Raw genomic sequence first — 27,798 nt, 5'->3', positions numbered from 1 at the left:
TCAAACTGTATCGAAATAGTAAAGTAAAGTACATATACCCCAAAAAACGACTTAAGTATTATTTGTTATTATTTTTTATTGAGTACTTTACACCACTGCCGCTCACTCATTATAACTTTATTATTGGGAAGCTGCTGTGCAGTAAAATCCGATTCTGATAATAACTGACATGGCACCATTACAGCCAATCCCAAACGAGCAATGGAATGAGCATGTTTAGTGATTTCCTGGTTACAACAAAATGTGAGTTTCTAGCTAGATTGTAAGGAAAGTTTGATCTAAAGTGCTAAATTCACATAATCTAAATAGATTTTGCAGATTAATTTTAGTTTTCACGGCACAAACAGCTGTTGTTATTTAGCTACAGTAGCTAGCTAGCCAGCTTGCTGGTGGAGTTAGCTTGCTAGTTAGATAGACTTTTAGCTAGCTAGCTAGTTAAAGCAGCAATCGGCGGTGGAAACAATAACAAAGCGAACTCCCCACCACTGTTTCGGTATAAAGCGGGTGTATGGGGCTTGAGAATTGTAAACACTCGCAAATTCAAAGACAGGACTGACCATCCATGATATCAAAAAAAGTTTGCAGTATAACTGAAGTACGTATGCACAGTATTTTTTTTTACTGCAGTAATTTTGCAGTGTAACTGCAGTTACAGTGCAGTATAACTGCAGTACAGTATCTGCAATACCACAGTTGACTGCATTTATCTCACTTTTACTGCACTTCTTTTGCAAGGGTAGTTTTAACCATGTTTATTATGCAATACAGTGTTTGTTTACATTTACTTTGTTTACAAACATTGGAGTAAAACAAGCATATATTTTGGTTTCTGATGGGGTACGACAGTTGAACTAGGGCATTTGTAAGTCATATTTTTTTTTTAAATCAATGGGTACATGTAAGTATGAAAATGGACGTAGGAACTGCTGATTGTCCATTTAACTTAAAGAGCTAGCTAACTAATAGCTGACTTCTAAATGACCGGCTGTAGTCACCAAATAAGGACTAAAGTGGCATGAGCTACTCAGTCAGATGAGTTGATGTTAGACCCACTTGCTATATCCACAACAAGATATTAGCTAGTTTTCGTAGTAGTTAGCCAGTCTGAGGGAGGGATCATGGCTGTGGGGATCAGTGGCAGAATTCTCAATTTCTCAAATACACTTGGATTGGAATATATATATATATATTTTTTATACAAGCCATGAAATATGTAGAGTATATTGATAGCTACCTACCCACGATAATAGGATCCAGTAACAGATGGTCACTTTACCTGACCTAGTGGTATACTGGAAGGAGAACTAGGCCGCTAGATTTTTACTTCCCACTTGACATCAATGTTCTATATCTGACATAGCCTACCTCATCTTCTCACGTTGATCTATGAAATGAGTAATTGAGGGAACTGTGAAATATGCAAATGATGTACTCATTCTCCTTTTGTTTAGTACAATTTTCACAGAATTGAATTCTAGATTTTGTTATTCATATACCAATCAAAAAATCTGCTCTTTCAAATGTTCCATTTAATATCATACTTCAATTCTAGAAATTAATAGGAATTTCCCAAGCCGTAGGCCTAGATCCAGTATATTCCTTACCTGCATGAAGCTTCAATGTTTCCTGTATCAAGCTTCAATGTCCAATGACCATCATTTGTAATCAGCCTCTGTTCCCTCAGGATGAATGTGGGTGTGGCTCACAGTGAGGTGAACCCCAACACGCAGGTAATGAACAGCAGAGGGATCTGGCTGGCATACCTACTGCTGGTCACCGTGCTGCACGTCATCCTGTTGAGCATCCCTGTCCTCACAGTGCCCCTTGTCTGGACCCTCACAAATGTCATCCATAATCTGGTCAGAACAAGTATTTATAGTTAGTTTTTTGTTTTTCCAATCAGATGTAGACGACATTTAACTATATTTAAGCCACCCTTTTTGATAGATATAGCTATTTAAGTTATTAGATCCCCATAATTTTGAACAGTAGAGTAATGCGGACTTGTGTTATGACATTGTAATGACAAATAAGTGTGTCTGTTGTAGAGGTCGACCGATTATGATTTTTCAACGCCGATACCGATTAATCGGACGATTTTTCTATATATTTATAAAAATGACAATTACAACAATACTGAATGAACATTAACTCTTTTTATTTGAACTTAATATAATACATAAATACAATCTATTTAGTCTCAAATAAATAATGAAACATGTTCAATTTGGTTTAAATTATGCAAAAACACAATGTTGGAGAAGAAAGTAAAAGTGCAATATGTACCATGTAAAAAAGCTAACGTTTAAGTTCCTTGCTCAGAACATGAGAACGTTTGAAAGCTGGTGGTTCAATATTCCCAGTTAAGAAGTTTTAGATTGTAGTTTTTATAGGAATTATGACGCGTCAACTATTTCTCTATAACATTTATATTTCATATACCTGTGACAATTGGATGTTCTTATAGGCACTAAAGTATTGCCAGCCTAATCCCGGGAGTTGATGGCTTGAAGTCATAAACAGTGCTATGCTTCAAGCATTGCTAAGAGCGGCTCGCAAACGCAGTAAACTGCTGTTTGAATGAATGCTTACAAGCCTGCTGCCGCCTACCACCGCTATATCAAATATCAAATTATAGACTTAATTATAATAACACAGAAATACACACAGAAATACCAGCCTTTGGTCATTGATATGGTCAAATCCGGAAAAAATCATTTGGAAAACAAGACGTTTATTCTTTCAGTGAAATACGTAACCGTTCCGTATTTTGTCAAACGGGTGGCAACCCTAAGTCTAAATATTGCTGTTACATTGCACAACCTTCCATGTTATGTCATAATTATGGAAAATTATGGAAAATTAATTACGGTCTTTGTTAGGAAGAAACACAGTTCGCAACGAGCCAGGCGGCCCAAACTGTTCCATATACTGTTGAAGTCGGAAGTTTACATACACTTAGGTTGGCGTCATTAAAACTCATTTTTCAACCACTCCACAAATTTCTTGCTAACAAACTATAGTTTTGGCAGGCCGGTAAAGACATCTACTTTGTGCATGACGTAAGTCATTTTTCCAACAATTCTTTATTTCACTGTATCACAATTCCAGTGGGTCAGAAGTTTACATACACTAAGTTGGCTGTGCCTTTAAACAGCTTGGAAAATTCCAGAAAATGATGTCATGGCTCTAGAAGCTTCGGATAGGCTAATTGACATAATTTGAGTCAATTGGAGGTTACCTGTGGATGTATTTCAAGGCCTACCTTCAAACTCCGTGCCTCTTTGCTTGACATTATGGGAAAATCAAAATAAATCAGCCAAGACCTCAGAAAATAAATTGTAGACCTTCACAAGTCTGGTTCATCCTCGTGAGCAATGTCTAAATGTCTGAAGGTACCACGTTCATCTGTACAAACAATAGTATGCAAGTATAAACACCATGGGACCACGCAGCCGTCATACCGCTCAGGAAGGAGGCGCGTTCTGTCTCCTAGAGATGAACGTTCTTTGGTGCGAAAAGTTCAAATCAATCCCAGAACAACAGCAAAGGACCTTGTGAAGATGCTGGAGGAAACGGGTACAAAAGTATCTATATCCACAGTAAAACGAGTCCTATATCGACATAACCTGAAAGGTTGCTCAGCAAGGAAGAATCCATTGCTCCAAAACCTCCATAAAAAAGCCAGACTACGGTTTGCAACTGCACATGGGGACAAAGATCGTACTTTTTGGAGAAACGAAGAACACCATCCCAACCGTGAAGCACAGGGGTGGCAGCATCATGTTGTGGGGGTGCTTTGCTGCAGGAGGGACTGGTGCACTTCACAAAATAGATGCCATCATGAGGTAGGAAAATGATGTGGATATATTGAAGCAACATTTCAAGACATCAGTCAGGAAGTTAAAGCTTGGTTTCAAATGGGTCTTACAAAAGGACAATGACCCCAAGCATACTTCCAAAGTTGTGGCAAAATGGCTTACAGACAACAAAGTCAAGGTGTTGGAGTGGCCATCACAAAGTCCTATTGAAAATGTGTGGGCAGAACTGAAAAAGCGTGTGTGAGCAAGGAGGCCTACAAAACTGACTCAGTTACAACAGCTCTGTCAGGAGGAATGGGCCAAAATTCACCCAACTTATTGTGGGAAGCTTGTGGAAGGCTACCCGAAAAGTTTGACCCAAGTTTAAAAATGTAAGTCAATGCTACCAAATGCTAATTGAGTGTATGTAAACTTCTGACCCACTGAGAATGTGATGAAATAAATAAAAGCTGAAATAAATCATTCTCTACTATTATCCTGACATTTCACATTCTAAAAATAAAGTGGGGATCCTAACTAACCTAAAACAGGGAATCTTTACTGGGATTAAATGTCAGGAATTGTTATAAACTGAGTGTAAATGTATTTGGCTTAGGTGTATGTAAACTTCCGACTTCAACTGTAGTACCCTGACTCTGCTTACACTGAACACAAGAGAAGTGACACAATTTCCCTAGTTAATATTGTCTGCTATCATGCATTTCTTTTAACTAAATATGCAGGTTTAATAAAATATACTTCTGTGTATTGATTTTAAGGAAGGCATTGATGTTTATGGTTAGGTACATTTGTAATGATTTTTCGTTTTTCACGATTGTGCTTTTGATAAATCATCACCTGTTTGGCAAAGTTGAAGTAGGCTGTGATTCGATGATAAATTAACAGGCACCGCATTGATTATATACAACGCAGGACAAGCTAGTTAACCTAGTAATATCATCAACCACGTGTAGTTAACTAGTGATTATGTTTAGATTGATTGTTTTTTTATAGGATAAGTTTAACGCTAGCTAGCAACTTACCTTGGCTCCTTGCAGCCACAAGGTCCTTTTGATGCTGCACTCGTGTAACAGGTGGTCAGCTTGCCAAGAAGTCTCCTCATGGATTGCAATGTAATCGGCATCCAAAAAGGCTGATTACCGATTTATTATGAAAACTTGAAATCGGCCCTATTTAATCGGTCGACCTCTAGTCCACATCCTTTTGTATATATAGTGTATGTGTGATCTGTCCACCACAGGTGATGTACTTGTTTCTGCACACGGTGAAAGGAACTCCTTTTGAGACACCAGACCAGGGCAAAGCTCGTTTACTCACACACTGGGAACAGATGGACAACGGCATCCAGTTCACATCCTCACGCAAATTCCTCACCATCTCACCCATTGTACTGTAAGACAGAACATTTGTGCATACTAGTATTATCCATGCGCTTTTGGAGCTTATCCATGCGCTTTTTTTTTTTTTAAGTTTAAGTTTTTCTTATGGCTTGCAATGATAGATTAACGTAGAAGAGTAAGTATTGAATTATTGCATTATTGTTTGTTATCAGGATTGAATAATAACCCTAAACCATCTGTTAATTATTCAGGTATATTCTTGCCAGTTTCTACACCAAGTACGATGCCACGCATTTCCTGGTCAATACAGGCTCTCTCCTCAGTGTCCTCCTTCCAAAGCTGCCCCTGTTCCATGGAGTACGAATATTTGGGATCAATAAGTACTGACACAACTGGATAGTATCAGATTTATGTTTTATTTATGTGTAGTTCATTTCTAAGGTCCAGAGGCGGAAGTGAAGAAGACATGTTCAGTAACTTTGAGCTGTTTTGAAGGAAATTGTTGTTTTTATTGCACAGCTCATGTTACCTCTCTGACCCCAAAACAAAGGAAGCAAAATGTGCTGAACACCAAGCTATAATGATTAAGAGTTACTGAGTGGCCTCTGCTTTATTTCACTATATTAATTTTCATTATATGACATTTATAATGTTTGTGTGCAATGTGCATGTATCCTCAAACCATTCTTCTCTCTTTGGTTGGATGACATGTATTTGCCATTGTTTTCTAGAAAGAGCTTTAATGTGAACTTCATCACCTTGAAAACTAAGTCTTCATAATTACTTGTATTTGTCCACACATTAGAATGCGTGATTAGAGAGTTTAGGATAGTGGCAGCCATAAAAATGGAATGGTGGGCACCAGTATGTTTGTGGTGCCTTAAAGTTTTCAGTTGGCTGCCACATTTTTTTCATTTAGTTTGTTGACCAATCCACGTGAAGACTCTTGGATATACATTGCCATGTGAGCATTCTCAATATGTGATAGTGCCTAAAAATAAATGTTCCAATATCAGGTTTGATTCTTCAGCCTACATCTAAATACTTCCTGTGTTTGTTTGGAAATTTGGGGTACATCCTTACCATTTTGTACACACACAAGTGCACTGTGCAGCAGATAAATAATTACTCAACAAGTTTAATTATTGCATTGATTGTTCTCATCTAATCCCACGGATGGTGTGGGTTTTGAATGACATAAGAGGGAAACCTAAGGGGAATGTTCAGCAGTGAGGAAAAGCAACACAGGAGTATAGTAACATTGTGCAGGAGTGAGGGGTCGTACCATCATGTAAATTCTCAGATTGCCTGTGTGGGGATTCTGGGGAACTCCACACACTTTACATGAGGCCTGTCACGTTTCCTGTGATGTGCTGATAAAACAGGGATTTCCGCCTGAGATATGACCATGTTTGCATTTCAGTTATGAGGTGTCTCCCTACTGAGGTGGTGTGTTTGCTCTCTTGGGGGAAGTAGTGGAAATGGTGTCCTGGATAATAATTTGACTACGCTGTAGAATATGCCAATCTGTTTTTGCTGGGAAGCACATGCAAATTATATAGTAGCTCCACCATCAGCTGTCAGACTGCAGAAACCCATATGGGGTTGCCTGACTCACACCCTCTGTCTGGAATGCAAACAACATTTGTGTCACCTTTTCAGAGGTAGAAGTGAAAAGAAAAAGTGTTGCACCACCTGGCTTGAGAATTGCAGCTAACAGGATGATAATCTATTCTGAAACCTGGTAATATTGAAGGTTGTCAAGGTGAACATTTTAGTTATAAATACCAGAAGATCCATAGTAGCGCAGCGGTCTAAGACATTGCATCTCAGTGCAAGAGGCGTCACTACAGCCCCTGGTTCGAATCCAGGCTGTATCACATCCGGCCATGATTGGGAGTCCCATAGGGTGGCGCACAATTGGCCCAATGTTGGCCAGGGTAGGCCGTTGTTGTAAATAAGAATTTGTTCTTAACTGACTTGCCTAGTTAAAATAAATATACAGCATAATAATACCAATTAGCCATACCCCCTGGATACATGTTGATACCCCCATTTACAACCACATTACTTGATGATGAATATCCAAGTTTACCCTAAAAACAGGTCATCAGTGGTTCTGCTTCCACTTTATTTCACAATCACTGATTTTATGATGCAAGCCTTTGAATTACAACATGCAAAAATTACAAAGCCAGTATTTATAACTATGCCGATCAACAGCATTCTGTTAAATACAGGGGGACTGTGTCATTTAACTGAATTTCAGAGTATAGGTTGTTATCTGAAGCATATCAGAAGTACCCTAGAAGTTTCACATAAAGCTGCATATTCCTGGATGATTCTATCAGTTTTTAAAGAAACCACAACTCCTCATGAAACTAGATATTTTTCCCAAATTTGAACAAAAAAATAAATACATTATTCAGTTTGGATATCATTTTCTGAACATTCTCTGCTCTTACTCATCAGGAAAACTTTGGGGATTCTAGGCAACTGTCCCCGAGTAGCTTGAGAACCTCATAAAAATGGGTGGGGAAAGATAAGTATTTTCTGAATGCAGGTTATTGTGGGAGGAAACCCACCTCACCAGAGACTACTGTAACTGCAAAATTAGGTTACCCGTATGCTTACTGTGAAATACTGTATATCCACATACAAGGTGTATTGCACCCCCTGTTGTTCATGTATAGCAGTTTCAGTACAACTCATACAAACAATGCATCATTCAGTACCACCATCTTTCTAGGGATTTATGCTCCTCTCAGTATTCCCCTTCTACAGCAACAGGCGAGTGGGCTTTCCACTGGTGGAAATGTCTCAGTATGAAGTGGGATTTTACGATATCATTAATTTGACATCCACATGATTATTTACAATGAATAGTACACAACTACCTGGCCACCAAATCTGTAAAGGCTTATGCATAGCCAATTCTACCACACAGAATAGAGGCCAGAATACTCAGCCTCCAGTATTTATGCTGCAGTAGTTTATGTGTCGGGGGGCTAGGGTCAGTTTGTTATATCTGGAGTACTTCTCCTGTCCTATTTGGTGTCCTGTGTGAATCTAAGTGTGCATTCTCTAATTCTCTCCTTCTCTCTTTCTCTCTCTCGGAGGACCTGAGCCCTAGGACCATGCCCCAGGACTACCTGACATGATGACTCCTTGCTGTCCCCAGTCCACCTGGCTGTGCTGCTGCTCCAGTTTCAACTGTTCTGCCTTATTATTATTCGACCATGCTGGTCATTTATGAACATTTGAACATCTTGGCCATGTTCTGTTATAATCTCCACCCGGCACAGCCAGAAGAGGACTGGCCATCCCACATTAGCTCTCTCTAATTCTCTCTTTCTTTCTCTCTCTCGGAGGACCTGAGCCCTAGGACCATGCCCCAGGAATACCTGACATGATGACTCCTTGCTGTCCCCAGTCCACCTGACTGTGCTGCTGCTCCAGTTTCAACTATTCTGCCTTATTATTATTCGACCATGTTGGTCATTTATGAACATTTGAACATCTTGACCATGTTTTGTTATAATCTCCACCCGGCACAGCCAGAAGAGGACTGGCCACCCCACATAGCCTGGTTCCTCTCTAGGTTTCTTCCTAGGTTTTGGCCTTTCTAGGGAGTTTTTCCTAGCCACCGTGCTTCTACACCTGCATTGCTTGCTGTTTGGGGTTTTAGGCTGGGTTTCTGTACAGCACTTTGAGATATCAGCTGATGTACGAAGGGCTATATAAATAAATTTGATTTGAATACAAAAGTACAATATCTCACAGTATAAAAGTATTATCCATTTTTAAGGCAATGCTTGTGATATGCTGTCTGAGGGTAACTTTGGAAGGGCCAGTGTCCCCGAACCCCGTCTCCAGTATTTATGCCGGCAGGATAGGGCCAGTCTGTCCTATCTGGTGTAATTCTCCAGTCTTATCTGGTGTCGTGTGTGATCTTAAGTATGCTCTCTCTAATTCTTCTCTCTCTTCCCTCCCGGAGGACCTGAGTCCCAGGACAATGCCTCAGGACTAACTGGCCTGATGACCCCTGGCAGTCCCTGCCCCCAATCCACCTGGTCGTGCTGCTCATCCAGGTTCTGCTATTCTGCCTGCGGTTATGGAACCTGGACCTGTTCACCGGACGTGCTACCTTGTTCAGGACTTGCTGTTTTGACTCTCTACCGCACCTGCTGTCTCGACCTCTGAATGCTCAGATTTGAAAAGCCAACTGACATATACAGATGGTGCAAAAGGTCAGCACCTCAGATGTAACATGGGTGTCACAATCATTCCATGGAGGGCCAAGTGTCTGCTGGTTTTTGTTTTTTCCTTTCAATTAAGACCTAGACAACCAGGTGAGGGGAGTTCCTTACTAATCAGTGACCTTAATTTATCAATCAATTACAAGGGAGCAGAAAAAACCTGCAGACACTCAGCCCTCCATGGAATGAATTTGACACGTGCTCTATAAATCACTGTGATTATTTGACTCTGCTGGTGATCTACAAACTTTTGAACATCTTGAAGAACAATCCGGCTTTAATGGCCTCGTACTCAAAATAATTTCCATCTGGCCCAGCCAGAAGAGGACTGGCCACGCCTCAGAGCCTGGTTCCTCTCTAAGTTTCTTCCTAGGTTCCAGCCTTTCTAGGGAGTTTTCCTAGCCATTGTGCTTCTACATCTGCATTGCTTGCTCTTTGGGGTTTTAGGCTGAGTTTCTGTAGAAGCACTTTGTGACAACTGCTGATGTAAAAAGGGATTTATAAATATATTAGATGGATATGAAACCTATAAATCTCAGTCCAAACAAAACATGAAACTAACTAACTAAGAACATAACAATGTAGACGTGTCACACAACGTCAAAGAAAGGTTATAATACTTGCAATGGTACACTTACACATTACTGTTTTTATTCCCGTACATTTTTAAAATGATATAAATTCAGGCTCAATGGCTATAAACATCATGCTTTAAATACCAAAATATGAATTTCTTCCCAAACAGATGTCAGTTTGCCTTTTTTTGTGTTTTTTTAACTTGTCAGCTATGAATTGCTCCCCGTTTACATCGGCACGTGTTTGATGACAAATTTTTTTTAACGTAAAATCAACAATAATACCAAAGATAACAAATGTCAAAAAAATGACCTTGCAGTTAAGACCAAGATAAAGTTGTGACATTCCTCCAAGAAAATAAAATACCCCATTCTTAGTGGTCATAAACCTTTACTTACTGACCAATACATTTCTCAGATTAATTCAAACACAGGACTCGATCCTAATTTGAGAAACACTACAGTCTCATTTCTCAAGTCAGAATCTGGCTCTGTGTCGATAACCAAAACAGGTGGTTGCCATAAGCAATCTACACTGAGTATACAAAACATCAGGAACACCTGCTCTTTCCATGACTGACTGACCAGGAGAAAGCTATGACCCCTTCTTAATGTCACTTGTTAAATCCACTTCAATCAGTGTAGATGAAGGGGAGAAAACAGGTAACTTTTTTTTATTTTTAAGCCTTGAGACAATTGAAACATTAATTGTGTGTGTATGTGTGCCATTCAGAGGGTGAATGGGCAAGACAAAAATGTAAGTTCCTTGGAATAGGGTATAGGCGCACCGATTTGAGTGCGTCAAGAACTGCAACGCTGCTGGGTTTTTTAAGCTGAACAGTTTTCCGTGTGTATCAAGAATGGTCCACCACCCAAAGGACATCCAGCCCACTTGACACAACTGTGGGAAGCATTGGAGTCAACATGGGCCAGCACCATTGTGGAACGCTTTCAACACCTTGTAGAGTCCACTGAGGCTGTTCTGTGGGCAAAAGGGGGAGCAACTCAATATTAAGAAGGTGTTACTAATGTTTTGTACACTCAGTGTACAATATGTCTGCCGCAACCTGGACGCCAGACATTAGCTCACAGGCCTAGCAATGGCCAGATTCCACCATCTCCATGGCGATTCATGAGCACCTGTCTTATGGTTGGAAGAGAGCTGTAGGGGTAGAAAGCCAGTCAGCACTATGCTCCATTAACCTTGCTACAGGAAAATAACCACATCTATTCACCTTCACAAGTCTCTGTCTTTCCATCCAAGGTCTTCTTTTTTCAAATCATTCATCATATTCTCCTCATCATCATCTTCCTCATCCGTGTCAAAGAAATCATCCTCAAAGAACGATCCATATTCCTGCGCGTGCACAGAAACCTCATTCGATATCAGGTGAGGTGATCCCTCCACAAAATCGGCAAACCTATGGATCACAACATCAAGCTTTTGAACAACACTGATCATATGTTTAGTTCAAACCAGGAATGGGAAAGAGACAGTTCAGTGACTAGTAATAGACCTAAAAAGACTATAAGTCACCCTGGGACCAAAATCTAGCTTTTCAGGCTAGCAGTACATACATTTCAGTAAGTATTTCAATGCTACTGACTGTCACCTTTTTGGGGACGCAAGTCGAGAGACGGTCTTCCATTTGCTGAAGTCTGGACTGCTGCAGTACTTCCTCAGCTCCTCCAGGGCATGCTGCGTCTCCACCTCCCCCTGTTTCTGGAACTCCTCTTCAGTCAGCAGCCGACGAGGCTCTGGCTTCCAGCGCAGAGTTGGCGTGACTTTGCTGCACAATGAGAATTCGAACATTATTAAAAATGCCAATAAACACGAATAAAGGAATCATTAGAGTTATAAAAAACTACCGCCAAGCCAGAAGAATCAATGAAATGGAATACTCCAGGTTCTTAGAGCAGAAGGCAGCCACGATGATGGCCAACGCCACTTGCTGAACCTGGATCCCACTGTAGATCAGTAGCAGGCCAAACAACTGCAGTGTCCAGGACAGGATATTTATACTCCTTTCCTCCACAAGAGGACCATGACGATAGCACACGGCAAAACTGATAAACCCAACCACTGCAGCATAGCCTAAAGTACACAGAAACAATTCATTCAACTGTTCCTACTACAAACATGGAGCAATGGTTGTGAAATTATCATTCCAGATACAAAAAGTTTGAGCAATAAACAAGGCACTTCCCAGAGTTTGTTGCGATTGTGTTTATTACAATCGATACCTACCAAAAGCCACGTGCCAGTGCTCTCTCAGAATCATCTGCAGGTTCCTGAACACAAGCTGGATGATGTAAATGGAAAAGGACCAGCCACCAACTATTACCATGTAAAATGGGCTTTTCTGAGAAAAGAAAATGAAGATTATGGGGCATGAAATCTAAACATATATTTTCATGACTCTCGCATGATACAAATCAGAAAGGTCTCCCAAATATTATTTTTTATTTCACCTTTATTTAACCAGGTAGGCAAGTTGAGAACAAGTTCTCATTTACAATTGTGACCTGGCCAAGATAAAGCAAAGCAGTTCGACACATACAACGACACAGAGTTACACATGGAGTAAAACAAACATACAGTCAATAATACAGTATAAACAAGTCTATATACGATGTGAGCAAATGAGGTGAGATAAGGGAGGTAAAGGCAAAAAGGCCATGGTGGCAAAGTAGATACAATATAGCAAGTAAAACACTGGAATGGTAGATTTGCAATGGGAGAATGTGCAAAGTAGAAATAAAAATAATGGGGGTGCAAAGGAGCAAAATAAATAAATAAATTAAATACAGTAGGGAAAGAGGTAGTTGTTTGGGCTAAATTATAGGTGGGCTATGTACAGGTGCAGTAATCTGTGAGCTGCTCTGACAGTTGGTGCTTAAAGCTAGTGAGGGAGATAAGTGTTTCCAGTTTCAGAGATTTTTGTAGTTCATTCCAGTCATTGGCAGCAGAGAACTGGAAGGAGAGGCGGCCAAAGAAAGAATTGGTTTTGGGGGTGACTAGAGAGATATACCTGCTGGAGCGTGTGCTACAGGTGGGAGATGCTATGGTGACCAGCGAGCTGAGATAAGGGGGGACTTTACCTAGCAGGGTCTTGTAGATGACATGGAGCCAGTGGGTTTGGCGACGAGTATGAAGCGAGGGCCAGCCAACGAGAGCGTACAGGTCGCAATGGTGGGTAGTATATGGGGCTTTGGTGACAAAACGGATTGCACTGTGATAGACTGCATCCAATTTGTTGAGTAGGGTATTGGAGGCTATTTTGTAAATGACATCGCCAAAGTCGAGGATTGGTAGGATGGTCAGTTTTACAAGGGTATGTTTGGCAGCATGAGTGAAGGATGCTTTGTTGCGAAATAGGAAGCCAATTCTAGATTTAACTTTGGATTGGAGATGTTTGATATGGGTCTGGAAGGAGAGTTTACAGTCTAACCAGACACCTAAGTATTTGTAGTTGTCCACGTATTCTAAGTCAGAGCCGTCCAGAGTAGTAATGTTGGACAGGCGGGTAGGTACAGGTAGCGATCGGTTGAAGAGCATGCATTTAGTTTTACTTGTATTTAAGAGCAATTGGAGGCCACGGAAGGAGAGTTGTATGGCATTGAAGCTTGCCTGGAGGGTTGTTAACACAGTGTCCAAAGAAGGGCCAGAAGTATACAGAATGGTGTCGTCTGCGTAGAGGTGGATCAGAGACTCACCAGCAGCAAGAGCGACCTCATTGATGTATACATAGAAGAGAGTCGGTCCAAGAATTGAACCCTGTGGCACCCCCATAGAGACTGCCAGAGGTCCGGACAGCAGACCCTCCGATTTGACACACTGAACTCTATCAGAGAAGTAGTTGGTGAACCAGGCAAGGCAATCATTTGAGAAACCAAGGCTGTCGAGTCTGCCGATGAGGATGTGGTGATTGACAGAGTCGAAAGCCTTGGCCAGATCAATGAATACGGCTGCACAGTAATGTTTCTTATCGATGGCAGTTAAGATATCATTTAGGACCTTGAGCGTGGCTGAGGTGCACCCATGACCAGCTCTGAAACCAGATTGCATAGCAGAGAAGGTATGGTGAGATTCGAAATGGTCGGTAATCTGTTTGTTGACTTGGCTTTCGAAGACCTTAGAAAGGCATGGTAGGATAGATATAGGTCTGTAGCAGTTTGGGTCAAGAGTGTCACCCCCTTTGAAGAGGGGGATGACCGCAGCTGCTTTCCAATCTTTGGGAATTTCAGACGACACGAAAGAGAGGTTGAACAGGCTAGTAATAGGGGTGGCAACAATTTTGGCAGATCATTTTAGAAAGAAAGGGTCCAGATTGTCTAGCCCGGCTGATTTGTAGGGGTCCAGATTTTGCAGCTCATTCAGAACATCAGCTGAGCAGATTTGGGAGAAGGAGAAATGGGGAAGGCTTGGGCGAGTTGTTGTGGGGGGTGCAGTGCTGTTGACCGGGGTAGGAGTAGCCAGGTGGAATGCATGGCCAGCCGTAGAAAAATGCTTATTGAAATTCTCAATTATGGTGGATTTATCAGTGGTGACAGTGTTTCCTATCTTCAGTGCAGTGGGCAGCTGGGAGGAGGGGTTCTTATTCTCCATGGACTTTACAGTGTCCCAGAACTTTTTTGAGTTAGTGTTGCAGGAAGCAAATTTCTGCTTGAAAAAGCTAGCCTTGGCTTTTCTAACTGCCTGTGTATAATGGTTTCTAGCTTCCCTGAACAGCTGCATATCACGGGGGCTGTTCGATGCTAATGCAGAACGCCATAGGATGTTTTTTTGTTGGTTAAGGGCAGTCAGGTCTGGGGAGAACCAAGGGCTATATCTATTCCTGGTTCTAAATTTCTTGAATGGGGCATGTTTATTTAAGATGGTTAGGAAGTCATTTAAAAAAAAATATCCAGGCATCCTCTACTGACGGGATGAGATCAATATCCTTCCAGGATACCCCGGCCAGGTCGATTAGAAAGGCCTGCTCGCTGAAGTGTTTCAGGGAGCGTTTTACAGTGATGAGTGGAGGTCGTTTGACCGCTGACCCATTACGGATGCAGGCAATGAGGCAGTGATCGCTGAGATCTTGGTTGAAAACAGCAGAGGTGTATTTAGAGGGCAAGTTGGTTAGTATGATATCTATGAGGGTGCCCGTGTTTAAGGCTTTGGGGAGGTACCTGGTAGGTTCATTGATAATTTGTGTGAGGTTGAGGGCATCAAGTTTAGATTGTAGGATGGCTGGGGTGTTAAGCATGTTCCAGTTTAGGTCGCCTAGCAGCACAAGCTCTGAAGATAGATGGGGGGCAATCAGTTCACATATGGTGTCCAGAGCACAGCTGGGGGCAGAGGGTGGTCTATAGCAGGCGGCAACGGTGAGAGACTTGTTTTTAGAGAGGTGGATTTTTAAAAGTAGAAGTTCAAATTGTTTGGGTACAGACCTGGATAGTAGGACAGAACTCTGCAGGCTATCTTTGCAGTAGATTGCAACACCGCCCCCTTTGGCAGTACTATCTTGTCTGAAAATGTTGTAGTTTGGAATTAAAATGTCTGAATTTTTGGTGGTCTTCCTAAGCCAGGATTCAGACACAGCTAGAACATCCGGGTTGGCAGAGTGTGCTAAAGCAGTGAATAGAACAAACTTAGGGAGGAGGCTTCTAATGTTAACATGCATGAAACCAAGGCTATTACGGTTACAGAAGTCGTAAAAAGAGAGCGCCTGGGGAATAGGAGTGGAGCTAGGCACTGCAGGGCCTGGATTCACCTCTACATCGCCAGAGGAACAGAGTAGGAGTAGAATAAGGGTGCGGCTAAAAGCAATAAGAATTGGTCGTTTAGAACGTCTGGAACAGAGAGTAAAAGGAGGTTTCTGGGGGCGATAAAATAGCATCAAGGTATAATGTACAGACAAAGGTATATGAACTCAGGGTACACCCAGACTTTTTGCTTTGTTCAAATCAAAATGTGTTAGTAGTGGGTGAGGCCTTGATATAGAAGACTTGACTTCTTACCTTGGGCAGAAAGCGTGCCATGATGAAGATGAGGATGATAAGGGAGGCAATCATACCTGTGCTCATGCCAGCAGAGTAATAGAATACCTGACTCCTGTTAGACAAAAAAAAAACACATCAATCATCCTAGATGCAGGAAGTAGGGGTGCTGCAGCACCAGCTGATAAATCAGAAATAAATAATAATCCACATTGTGAGAAAAAAATGGTGTTCACTGGGCCTTTATTATTCCTGTATGAGCGGACAAAAATTGTCCTCAGCAGCGCGGCAAGAATAAATTCTCTACAGCCCCACCCCTAAATATCTTCCCGCAGCCATTACAATCATAAAGGCGAGATTCATAAATCATAAAGGGATCATGTCATTAAAATAGAGGGTAAAATGTGAACACAATTAATTTAGTTACCTGCTGAGTGAGTCTGCAAAGATGAATAACAGCACTCCAGCCAGGAATGTCACAAACATGTAAATGTCAAATTCTGCAGGAGTAAAGCAGAGACAGCAAAGACTCCACATGAAATCAATATGTAATAGGCTCGTAACTAACAATGACACCCTACCTTTCCTTTAACTTACTTCGTATGGGCATTACAGTGTATTGTGCTCCAAGGTTGATGGGGTCGATCTTGAAGCAGGTCTTTGGGCTGAACAGGCTGATGCTGATGGTGGTTTCATTGGTCTGCTCAAGCATTAGGTACTGCACAAGACCCCAGACACTGAAGTGTTCTAGTTCCTGCAGCTTCTCCTCATCCTCCACAACAGTCACCTTCAGCTGTTTCGAGCTCCATACTCGAATCTGTCGGCAATAAGACAAGTATTAGTTACACACAAATATAAAACAGTGCATTTTGGAAAGTATTCAGACCCCTTGACCTTTTCCACGTTACGTTACAGCCTCATTCTAAAATGGATTAAATTAAAACAAATCCTCAGCAATCTACACACAACACCCCATAAATGACAAAGCAAAAAAGTGTAAATTATTTTTTTCAACGAATTAAAACTTAAAATAGAAATACCTTATTTACATACAGTACCAGTAAAACGTTTGGACACACCTACTCATTCCAAGGTATTTCTTATGTTTTACTATTTTCGACATTGTGGAATAATAGTGAAGACATTAAAACTATGAAATAACACATACGGAATCATGTAGTAACCAAAAAAAGTGTTAAACAAATCAAAATATTTTAGATTTCAGATTCTTTAAAGTAGCCACCCTTCGCCTTGATGACCAGTTTTGCACACTTTTGGCATTCTCTCAACGATTCTCTTCATGAGGTAAACATCTGGAATGCATTGCACTTAAAAGGTGTGCCTTGTTAAAAGTTGTGGAATTCCCTTTCATCTTAATGTGTTTGAGCAAATCAGTTGTCTTGTGACAAGATAGGGGTGGTATACAGAAGATAATATGACTTGGTCTTTTACCAAATAGGGCTATGGCAAGAACAGCTCAAATAAGCAGAGAGAAATGACAGTCCATTACTTTAAGACATGAAGGCCAGTCAATCTGGACAATTTCAAGAACTTTGAAAGTTTCTTCAAGCGCAGTCGCAAAAGCCATCAAGCACTACAGAGTTCAAGTAATAGACACATCTCAACATTAGTTAAATAAAAGGTTTAAAAAAATAGGAGACTGCATGAATCAGGCCTCCTTGGTCGAATTGCTGCAAAGAAACCACTACTAAAGGGCACCAATAAGAAGAAAATACTTCCTTGGGCCAAGAAACACAAGCAATGGAAATTAGACCGGTGGAAATCTGTAATTTGGTCTGATGAGTCCAAATTTTAGATTTTAGATTCCAACTGCCGTGTCTTTGTGAGACACAGAGTAGGTAAACGGATGACCTCCGCATGTCTGGTTCCCACCGTGAAGCAAGGAGGTGGTGTGATGTTGTGGGGGTGCTTTGCTGGTGACACTGTCTGATATATTTAGACTTCAAGGCACACTTAACCAGCATGGCTACCACAGAATGCTGCAGCGACACGCCATCCCAACTGGTTTGCTCATAGTGGGACTATCATTTGTTTTTATACAGGACAATGACCCAACACACCTCCAGGCTGTGTAAGGGCTATTTGACCAAGAAGGAGAGTGATGGAGTTCTGCATCAGATGACCTGGCCTCCACAATCACCCGACCTCAACCCAATTGAGATGGTTTGGGATGAGTTGGACCGCAGAGTGAAGGAAAAGCAGCCAACAAGTGCTCAGCATATGTGGGAACTCCAAGACTGTTAGGAAAGCATTCCAGGTGAAACTAGTTGAGAGAATGCCAAGAGTGTGCAAAGCTGTCATCAAGTCAAAGGGTGGCTACTTTGAAGAATCAAAATCTGTGTTTAACCCTTTTTTGGTTACTAAATTATTCCATATGTCTTATTTCATAATTGTGATGTCTTAACTATTATTCTACAAAGTAGAAAATAGTAAAACCCTTGAATGAGTACGTGTGTCCAAACTTCTGACTGGTACTGTAAGTATTCAGATACTTCGCTATGAAATTGAGCTCAGGTGCATCCTGTTTCCATTGATCATCCTTAAGATGTTGCTACAACTTGTTTGGAGGCCACCTGCGGTAAATTCAATTGATTGGTTATGATTTGGAAAGGCACAAAACTGACTATATAAGGTCCCACAGTTGACAGTGCATGTCAGAACAAAAGCCAGGCCATGAGGTTGTAAGAATTGTCCGTAGAGTGCTGAGACAGGATTATGTTGATGCACAGATCTAGGGAAGGGTACCAAAACATTTCTGCAGCATTGAAGGTCCCCATGAACACAGTGGCCTCCATAATTATTAAATAGAAGAAGTTTGGAACCAGCAAGACTCTTCCTAGAGCTGGCCACCCGGCCAAACTGAGCAATCGAAGGAGATGAACAAGAACCCGATGGTCACTGACAGAGCTCTAGAGTTCTTCTGTGGAGATGGGAGAACCTTCCAGTAGGACATCAATCTCTGCAGCACTCGGGCCTTTTTTGGTAGAGTGGCCAGACGGAAGCCATTCCTCAGTAAAAAGGCACATGACAGCCCGCTTGGAGTTTGCCAAAAGGCACCTAAAGGACTCTCAGACCATGAGAAACAAGATTCTCTGGTGTGATGAAACCAAGATGGAACACTGAATGCCAAGTGTCACGTCTGGAGGAAACCTGGAACCATCCCTATGGTGAAGCATGGCGGTGGCAGAATCATGCTGTCAGGATGTTTTTCAGCGGCAAGGACTGGGAGACTAGTAAGGATCGAGTGAAGGCTGAACAGAGCAAAGTACAGAGAGATCCTTGATGAAAACCTGCCCCAGACCTCGGACTGGGGCGAAGGTTCACCTTCCAACAGGACAACTACCCTAAGCACACAGCCAAGACAACACAGGAGTGGCTTCGGTACAAGTCTCTGAATGTCCTTGAGTGGCCCTGCCAGATCCCGGACATAAACCTGATCGAACATCTCTGGAAACCTGAAAATAAACATCCTCTCACTGTCAACTACGTTTACTTTCAGCTAACTTAACATGTGTAAATATTTGTATGAACTTAACATGTTTCAACAACAGACAAACTGAACAAGTTCCACAGACATGTGACTAACAGAAATTAACAAAAGGGGGGTCAAAATCAAAAGTAACAGTCTAAACAGTCTAATCTCCTCATGGACTGCACCAGATTTGCCAGTTCTTGCTGTGAGATGTTACCCCATTTTTCCACCAAGGCACCTGCAAGTTCCCAGACATTTCTGGAGGGAATGGCCCTAGCCCTCACCCTCCGATCCAACAGGTTCCAATTATGCTCAATGGGATTGCGATCCGGGCTCTTCGCTGGCCATGGCAGAAAACTGACTGTCTTGCAGAAAATCATGCACAGAGCGAGCAGTATGGCTGATGGCATTGTCATGCTGGAGGGATGTCAGGATGAGCCTGCAGGAAGGGTACCACATGAGGGAGGTGGATGTCTTCCCTGTAACGCACAGCGTTGAGATTGCTTGCAATGACAACAAGCTCAGTCCGATGATGCCGTGACACACCGCCACAGACCATGACGGACTCTCCACCTCCAAATCAAACCCGCTCCAGAGTACAGGCCTCGCTCATTCCTTCGACGATAAGCACGACTCCGAACATTACCCCTGGTGAAACAAAACCGCGACTCGTCAGTGAAGAGCACTTCTTTCCAGTCCTGTCTGGTCCAGCGATGGGTGGGTTTGTGCCCATAGGCGACGTTGTTGCCGGTGATGTCTGGTGAGGATCTGCCTTACAATAGGCCTACAAGCCCTCAGTCCAGCCTCTCTCAGCCTATTGCGGACAGTCTGAGCACTGACGGAGGGATTGTGCGTTCCTGGTGTAACTCAGGCAGTTGTTGTTGCCATCCTGTACCTGTCCCGCAGGTGTGATGTTCGGATGTACCGATCCTGTGCAGGTATTGATACACATAGTCTGCCACTGCGAGGACGATCAGCTGTCCGTCCTGTCTCCCTGTAGCGCTGTCTCACAGTATGGACATTGCAATTTATTGCCCTGGCCACATCTGCGGTCCTCATGCCTCCTTGCAGCATGCCTAAGGCACATTCACACACATGAGCAGGGACCCTGGGCATCTTTCTTTTGGTGTTTTTCAGAGTCAGTAGAAAGGCCTCTATAGTGTCCTAAGTTTTCATAACTGTGACCTTAATTGCCTACCGTCTGTAAGCTGTTAATGTCTTAACGACCGTTCCAACGGTGCATATTCATTAATTGTTCATGGTTCATTAAAACAAGCATGGGAAACAGTGTTTAAACCCTTTACAATGAAGATCTGTGAAGTTATTTGTATTGTTACAAATTATCTTTGAACGACAGGGTCCTGAAAAATGAAAATTTTTTGCTGAGTATAGCTGTGCAGTAACGATCTCCAGCCAACCTGACAGAGCTTGAAAGGATCTGCAGAGAAGAATGGGAGAAACTCCTCAAATACAGGTATGCCAAGCTTGTAGCGTCATACCCAAGAAGACGCAAGGCTGTAATTGCTGCCAAAGTTGTTTCAACAAAGTGCTGAGTAAAGGGTCTGAATACTTATGTAAATGTAATACTTCAGTTATACATTTTTTTTTAAATAAATTACCACAAATTTCTAAGAACCTGTTTTTGCTTGTCATTATGGAGTATTGTGTATAGATTGATGATGGGGAAAAAAACGATTTAATCAATTTTAGAATACAGCTGTGACCTAACAAAATCTGGAAAAAGTCAAGGGGTCTGAATACTTCCCAAAGGCATTTTCTGTTAAAGCAAGGCACCACAGGCTGAAATGAAATGTCCATTAGTATTCTCAAAAAGTAAACAAAAATGTAAACTTGATGAAAATGTTTTTTTCTTCCTTGGTTTATCATATAACCGTCAACATTTTTATTAATTTCAATATCTTTAAAATGGACATACATCAATAATTTCGAAGCTCAGTACATTAAATTACACCCAATTTCAAAGCCCATTTCATAGTGTTACAAACTGGACTATATTTAGTAACTTCATTTGAAGATATGGTGATTGGGTATAAATAGGGGTTTGGCAAACTACATTTCCCGAATGTTAGACTCTTGCCACACACCAACTCATTTTCTCAGCTTCAGAAGCATCAGCATTCACCACATTTTGTGTGGTATCCTTAGATACAGTTTAAGTTGGAAGTTTACATACACTTAGGTTGGAGTCATTAAAACATATTTTTCAACCACACAAATTTCTACTATAGTTTTGGCAAGTCAGTTAGGACATCTACTTTGTGCATGACACAATTAATTTTTCCAACAATTGTTACAAACAGATTATTTCACTTATAATTCACTATATCACAATTCCAGTGGGTCAGAAGTTTACATACACTAAGTTGACTGTGCCTTTAAACAGCTTGGAAAATTCCAGAAAATGATGTCATGGCATTAGAAGCTTCTGATAGGCTAATTGACATAATTTGAGTCAATTGGAGGTGTACGTGTGGATGTATTTCAAGACCTACCTTCAAACTCTGTGCCTCTTTGCTTGACATCATGGGAAAAATCAAAAAAATCAGCCAAGACCTCAGAAAACAAATTGTAGACCTCCACAAGTCTGGTTCATCCTTGGGAGGAATTTACAAATGCCTGAAGGTACAACGTTCATCTGAACAAACAATAGTACGCAAGTATAAAAACCATGGGACCACGCAGCCGTCATACCGCTCAGGAAGGAAACGCGTTCTGTCTCCTAGAGATGGAACGTTCTTTGATGCGAAAAGTGCAAATCAATCCCAGAACAACAGCAAAGGACCTTGTGAAGATGCTGGAGGAAACAGGTACAAAAGTGTCTATATCCACAGTAAAACTAGTCCTATATCGACACAACCTGAAAGACCGCTCAACAAGGAAGAAGCCACTGCTCCAAAACCGCAATACAAAAGCCAGACTACGGTTTGAAACTGCACATGGGGACAAAGATCATACTTTTTGGAGACATGTCCTCTGGTCTGATGAAACAAAAATAGAACTGTTTGGCCATTAATGACCATTGTTATGTTTGGAGGAAAAAGGGGGAGGCTTGCAAGCCGAAGAACACCATCCCAACCGTGATGCACAGGGGTGGCAGCATCATGTTGTGGGGGTGCTTTGCTGCAAGAGGGACTGGTGCACTTCACAAAATAGATGGCATAATGAGGATGGAAAATGATGTGGATATATTGAAGCAACATCAGCCAGGAAGTTAAAGCTTGGTCGCAAATGGGTTTTCCAAATGGACAATGACCACAAGCTTACTTCCTAAGTTGTGGCAAAACGGCTTAAGGACAAAGTCAAGGTATTGGGAGTGGCCATCACAAAGCCCTGACCTCAATCCTATAGAAAATGTGTGGGCAGAACTATAAAAGCTTGTGCGAGCAAGGAGGCCTACAAACCTGACTCAGTTACACCAGCTCTGTGGAGGAGGAATGGGCCAAATTTCACCCAAATTATTGTGGGAAGCTTGTGGAAGACTACCCGAAACGTTTGACCCAAGTTAAACAATTTAAAGGCAAAGCTACCAAATACTAATTGAGTTTATGTAAACTTCTGACCCACTGGGAATGTGATGAAAGAAATAAAAGCTGAAATAAATCACTCTTTACTATTATTCTGACATTTCACATTCTTAAAATAAATGGTGATCCTGACCTAAGACAGGAAAATTTTACTAGGACTAAATGTCAGGAATTGTGAAAAACTGGGTTTAAATGTATTTGGCTAAGGTGTATGTAAACTTCCGACTTCAACTGTATATTCTCCAGAATTGCCCAGAGAAAATTGATATGTTGTCAATTTTTTATTCTACATAACATTTTCTTAGCAAACTTTTTTTTTTGGTCTTTAGTATTTTACAGATAGAAAGATGAAAACAAGTATTTATCCACAATGTGCTCTGGACAAGTCCAGTCCTGGAATGTCTAAACAAAATTAAAATATCATCCAGTGTCCATAAAAATGTAATAGCGCAATATGCAAATATTCACATATTTAATGAGATATCAACATATTTGCATATTTTAAAGGGATATTTTGGAATTTTGACAACGAGGCCCTTTATTTACTTCCCTAGGGTCAGATTAATTTGTGGATGCCATTATTACGTCTGTCTGCAGTACGAAGGAAGCTCGAGGTAGTTTCACAAGCCAAGCCAATACTAACTAGTGTTAGAACAATGACTGGAAGTCTATGGGTATCTACTTCTTCATTGCGCTGACGCTAGTTAGCAATTTCCTTCAAACCGCCACCAGAGACATAAATGGTATCCTCAAGTTCATCTGACTCTGGGGACGTAGATAAAGGGCCTCCTTGCCAAAATCTTGAAGTATCCCTTTAATAAAATATTTCAGAAAAGTTAAATATACAACAATGAAGTTGGCAAGAGCACAAACAGATTTGGGACTAGACTACTTTTCTCTTACCTGGATTCTTGTCCATGTTTCCTTCCAACCTGGAACAATTGGGTTGAGATAGCAGAAGTGACTCGACCCTGTTCTGTCAGACTCCTGGCCATCTTTGATATTGATTATGTTGATATTACTTCCTGTGAAAATTGCAAGTTGTGAGGGCACGGACTGTATTTACCAGCAAACTTCTGTATGCTTTGCACAATCTGCTAGCAAGCCAACTAAAGTCAAGCTGGACATTGGCTTTCATGACAGGATTTAGCTAGTAGCTACATATCTACTAACTTATGTAACGTGAGACACCAGAAACAGACCACGATTTAAGTATTTGGCTAACGTTAGCTGACTTGGTTATAGCTAACGTTAGCTTAGCAAGTAACGTTAAAGGTTGTGGAATGTGGACTCGGAGCGTTGCAGCAGCTGGCTAGCTAAAGTTAGTTTCTGGTACTAGTTTAACTTTCCATTTTAATCACTTAGCTAGCTAGAATATATATATATATATATATAATCCAATGACTAAGAAGGAAGGGTCTAATCTCACCTGGATACTGACAGAATAGCTAACGTTAGTTCCCTAGCTTTAACGTTAGTTCACCTGGCTGGACCAGTTAAAACGTTTGCTAAATTTGGTCGATAGCTTGCCTCATCGTAAACAAAAAGTTAACATCACTAATTTCAAATTGGCTATCAATTCCCCGCCTCAAATGACCTAGCTAGCTATATACTATACCTGAGGTTTGGTGTGAACCTAACATACACAAAAACACAATTAGCAAAACTATTTTGGAGAGGGGTCCATTTTTCCATTTCATGTATCCCGCCATGACAGAAGTCTACACCGAAACCACGTGGTTCTTGTTACAGAAACACCTACCCAATCACATAAGAGGTAAACTGTTCCGATACATTCAAGATGTGAATGTTTATGAATTTGTAGAAATTATGCGAAAATAAGACATTATGGGCACAGATAGAACAAATCTTGATTATAAGTATATTTGTTATGGGGGTATATTTTTCTACTCTGACTATAGATGACCAATAAATCACACCTTGGTCTGCGGAAGAAAAAAATCGAATGCGTTACTATCTACTTGAAAAGGTGCAATATTTCCTGTTCTGTCTTTCAACCACAGAGGACATCCATCCGCTTACCTTAAAGGTAAAGTGGCTCGATTTTCAGTCAATTGCTGTAGGTGGTGTTTCGATATCACATACACCTCATCACCTTTTGCTGTTGTGAATTATTACACATTAAGGACTTTATTTTCTGCAATAGTGCTGACCGCTTGGTCCCTCAACGCAGATGGTTAACAACTATAGGAAGCCTAGGCAGAGAGCTCTGTAATTATTGTACAAATGTGTTTTTTCAACTTTTTACGTTTTATTTTGATAACAATTCGTTTTTATTGCATATATCTGGTGGTTTTGAGCCACGGATTTGCGGTTGACTGACAGGTTAAATATTTTTGGCTTGGCTAGCTAGTTAATGTTTTAGTTTTAAAAAATGCACCTAGAGGGACACATTACCAGCTTTTTTGTTTCACCTTGCTTCGTGATCCTTTAAGAACTTGATGAATACAGCAGTGCTGAGGCAGAGGGCTTGTAGTGAGGACGACTGGCTACTATTCTGAACTTTGTGTGGTGAGCTTTTTGGTGCCCAGAGCAGCTGAGGCATCAACCAAGTGGGGGCTACACAGAGTGGAAGCCCAGTGGTTATAAGACAGGCTGATTCCCAGACTTGCCCTCTACAAGATCATCAGCAGACTCCATCACCTTCGTCTACCATCCACTGACCAGCTCCCTTCACTCAAGCCATGAACTGACCCTCTCCATCTTCAGAGGATGCAGCATTCAAAGACTTCGCCTCTCTTGGTTGACCTGTCATGATACTGTACATTGCTTGCTTGTTTTTTGCTCTTGAATCTTTTTGAGATTATATGAAAAGCTCTTCTTCATCTTCTTTTTTTACTTCTTCTTCTGTGGATTTTACACGGTGGTTGGCAACCAACTTTAAGGTGCATTACTGCCACCAACTGGACTGGAGTGTGGATCTAAATCTCCCTAAGGAAACGAAATACATCATTAAATACTACATCCCTTGAAGATTTTCCCAGCAGTTCACTTTATCCTGGTTCTTCAACCCCGTTACTCCACAAATCCAATAACATTTGCTCTCTTTCTCTCACATATTTCTGGCACTGAAATAGAACATGTTCCACTGCCTTCATCTTCTGACAATGATCACACCTCCCAGTCAGATGTTTCCCCACCACTTTCAATGTACTATTAAGCCTTGTATGTCCAAGTCTCAGCCTTGTGACTACACTACCCTTCTCTCTTGGCCTGAGGACCTCTCTGCCCCCTCCTTTTCCTGGATCTTATACAGGTGTCTTCCCTTACACACCCTGTTCCACAACTCTTGCCACTTATTTTTTAACCACTATTCTTATTAATCCCTTGGTTTCTGCTTTACTGATTGACAGTTCCATCTCAACATTAGGATGTTTAAGAGCCTGCTTGGCAATAATATCCACTTCCTCGTTCCCCTCTACTCCCTATGAAAAGCTCTGTAGAAATTGTAATGTAGAAATGTAATAACTTATTATTATTATCACTGATTAGTCCATTATTAATGGAGGCCGCTCTGTGTAGTGTCGCTCTGTGGTACAGGAAGGCTATAGCTTTCCGCAGAGAAACACTGAGCACTACATGACTCAGAGATCCTCTGATATCATCCCCTATGTCACAGAGAACAGCACTATCTGTAGCTCGTAACAGAATTTGGTCTTGTTTCTCTTTGGTCTTTTCTAAATAGAAACTCTGTAGACATTGACTACACTATTGTCTGTGAGTAGGTTAATGTTGTTGAGCCTATATAGTTTAATCTTAAATGAAAATAAAATGTTCACACTACAAGATTATCACCATGTGATATAGTGTGAATGCGACCAACTTATGAATCACCATGTGAACTTTCAGAATTGTGATCATGACTAGGTCCCCTGGCCTTCGAAAACCTCATCCCCATGCAACACAGCTTTTGAGAGCTCTGATCAGCTCACTCCTATAGGTGCCTGCCCTGCCCTATATACTGGAGCTATATACGGGGAGCACCAGTACCAGATCAATGTGCAGAGGTACGAGGTACTTATGTACATGAAAGCAGGGTAAAGTAACAAGGCATCCAGATAGATAATAATAAGAGTAAAATAAATAACAGTAGCAGTAGCAAATGATGATTGTAAAAGTGTGTGTGTGTGTGTTTGTGTTGTGTCGGGATGTGTGTTATGTGTGTGTATGTGCGTGCGTGTATGTAGTGTTTGAATATGTTAGGGATTTGTGTGAGAGTGACAGTGTAGTGTGTATATGGTGTGTGTATATAAAGTCTAGTGAGTGAGCGTAGGGTCAGTGCAGATAGTTTGGGTACCATTAATTGACTATTTAGCAGTCTGGCTATTTAACAGTTATGGCTTGTGGGTAGAAGCTGTCTCAGAGCCTGTTGGTCCTTGAGCCGATGCTCCGGTACCATTTTCCGGACGGTAGCAGAGAAGACAGTCTATAACTTTGGTGACTGGAGTTTCTGACAATTTTATGGGCTTTCCTCTGACACCGCCTATGATATAGGTCCTGGATGGCAGGAAGCTTGGCCCCAGTGATGTACTGGGCCGTTTGCACTACCCTCTGTAGTGCCTTACGGTCAGATGCCGAGCAGTTGCCATACCAGGCGGTGATGCAACCGGTCAGGATGCTCTCAATGGTGCAGCTGTAGAACCTTTTGAGGATCTGGGGTCCCATGCCAAATCTTTTCAGTCTCCTGGGGGGGGGGGGTTGTCATGCCCTCTTCACGACTGTCTTGGTATGTTTGGACCATGATAGTACGTTGGTGATG

General features: G+C 41.4%; 3 protein-coding genes across 12 annotated transcripts in view; 2 read left to right on the top strand and 1 right to left on the bottom strand.

Moving 5' to 3' along the window:
* The first annotated feature begins 138 nt into the window (after window positions 1-138).
* Window positions 139-6,203, top strand: LOC110492119 (ORM1-like protein 2). 4 transcript variants are annotated; one of them, XM_021566150.3, is made up of 4 exons: window positions 139-243; window positions 1,685-1,859; window positions 5,062-5,213; window positions 5,413-6,203. In XM_021566150.3, coding segments are annotated over exons 1-4 (465 nt in total). In that variant the 5' UTR covers window positions 139-241; the 3' UTR covers window positions 5,549-6,203. The 4 variants fall into 4 exon arrangements, with proteins under 4 accessions (XP_021421825.1, XP_021421826.1, XP_090059148.1 ...); XM_021566151.3 differs by having other exon boundaries at window positions 141-595; XM_090203022.1 differs by having other exon boundaries at window positions 155-243; window positions 1,685-1,730.
* A 3,837-nt stretch (window positions 6,204-10,040) lies between these two features.
* nemp1 (nuclear envelope integral membrane protein 1) lies at window positions 10,041-25,908 on the bottom strand. Of its 7 annotated transcripts, none has more exons than XM_090203019.1 (10): window positions 25,437-25,908; window positions 23,922-24,043; window positions 16,578-16,797; window positions 16,408-16,480; window positions 16,002-16,095; window positions 12,244-12,358; window positions 11,865-12,090; window positions 11,609-11,785; window positions 11,231-11,416; window positions 10,041-10,977 (listed from the first exon to the last, which is right to left on the bottom strand). In XM_090203019.1, the coding sequence occupies exons 3-9, from the start codon at window positions 16,690-16,692 to the stop codon at window positions 11,233-11,235; spliced, it is 984 nt and encodes a 327-aa protein (XP_090059145.1). In that variant the 5' UTR covers window positions 16,693-16,797; window positions 23,922-24,043; window positions 25,437-25,908; the 3' UTR covers window positions 10,041-10,977; window positions 11,231-11,232. The 7 variants fall into 7 exon arrangements, with proteins under 7 accessions (XP_090059145.1, XP_021421821.1, XP_090059144.1 ...); XM_021566146.3 differs by lacking the exon at window positions 25,437-25,908 and adding an exon at window positions 24,637-24,781; XM_090203018.1 differs by lacking the exon at window positions 25,437-25,908 and adding an exon at window positions 24,637-24,781 and having other exon boundaries at window positions 11,898-12,090.
* Window positions 24,764-27,798, top strand: part of cd63 (Cd63 antigen) — a 23,968-nt gene continuing 20,933 nt past the window's right edge. Inside the window, exon 1 of the mRNA XM_036945757.2 lies at window positions 24,764-25,068. The gene's annotated coding sequence lies outside the window, so the exon portion shown is untranslated. The remainder of the gene's footprint in view (window positions 25,069-27,798) is intronic.

The sequence above is a fragment of the Oncorhynchus mykiss genome, chromosome 16 (genome assembly GCF_057628025.1).
Source record: "Oncorhynchus mykiss isolate SJ-2025 chromosome 16, ASM5762802v1, whole genome shotgun sequence".
Classification (NCBI taxonomy): Eukaryota; Metazoa; Chordata; class Actinopteri; order Salmoniformes; family Salmonidae; genus Oncorhynchus; species Oncorhynchus mykiss.
This window is presented reverse-complemented; position numbering and strand designations above follow the sequence as displayed.

What these genes read in the sequence shown, in the direction of transcription:
- nemp1 (XM_036947044.2), bottom strand. Translation starts at nt 24,730, where the DNA reads ATGGCGGGATACATGAAATGGAAAAATGGACCCCTCTCCAAAATAGTT. An exon ending in CACTGTAATGCCCATACGAA is followed by an intron (nt 16,481 to 16,577) that starts GTAAGTTAAAGG and finishes TTACTCCTGCAG; the next exon opens with AATTTGACATTTACATGTTT. An exon ending in TTTGCAGACTCACTCAGCAG is followed by an intron (nt 16,096 to 16,407) that starts GTAACTAAATTA and finishes TTTGTCTAACAG; the next exon opens with GAGTCAGGTATTCTATTACT.
- LOC110492119 (XM_021566150.3), top strand. An exon ending in CAAATGTCATCCATAATCTG is followed by an intron (nt 1,860 to 5,061) that starts GTCAGAACAAGT and finishes TGTCCACCACAG; the next exon opens with GTGATGTACTTGTTTCTGCA. An exon ending in ACCATCTCACCCATTGTACT is followed by an intron (nt 5,214 to 5,412) that starts GTAAGACAGAAC and finishes TTAATTATTCAG; the next exon opens with GTATATTCTTGCCAGTTTCT.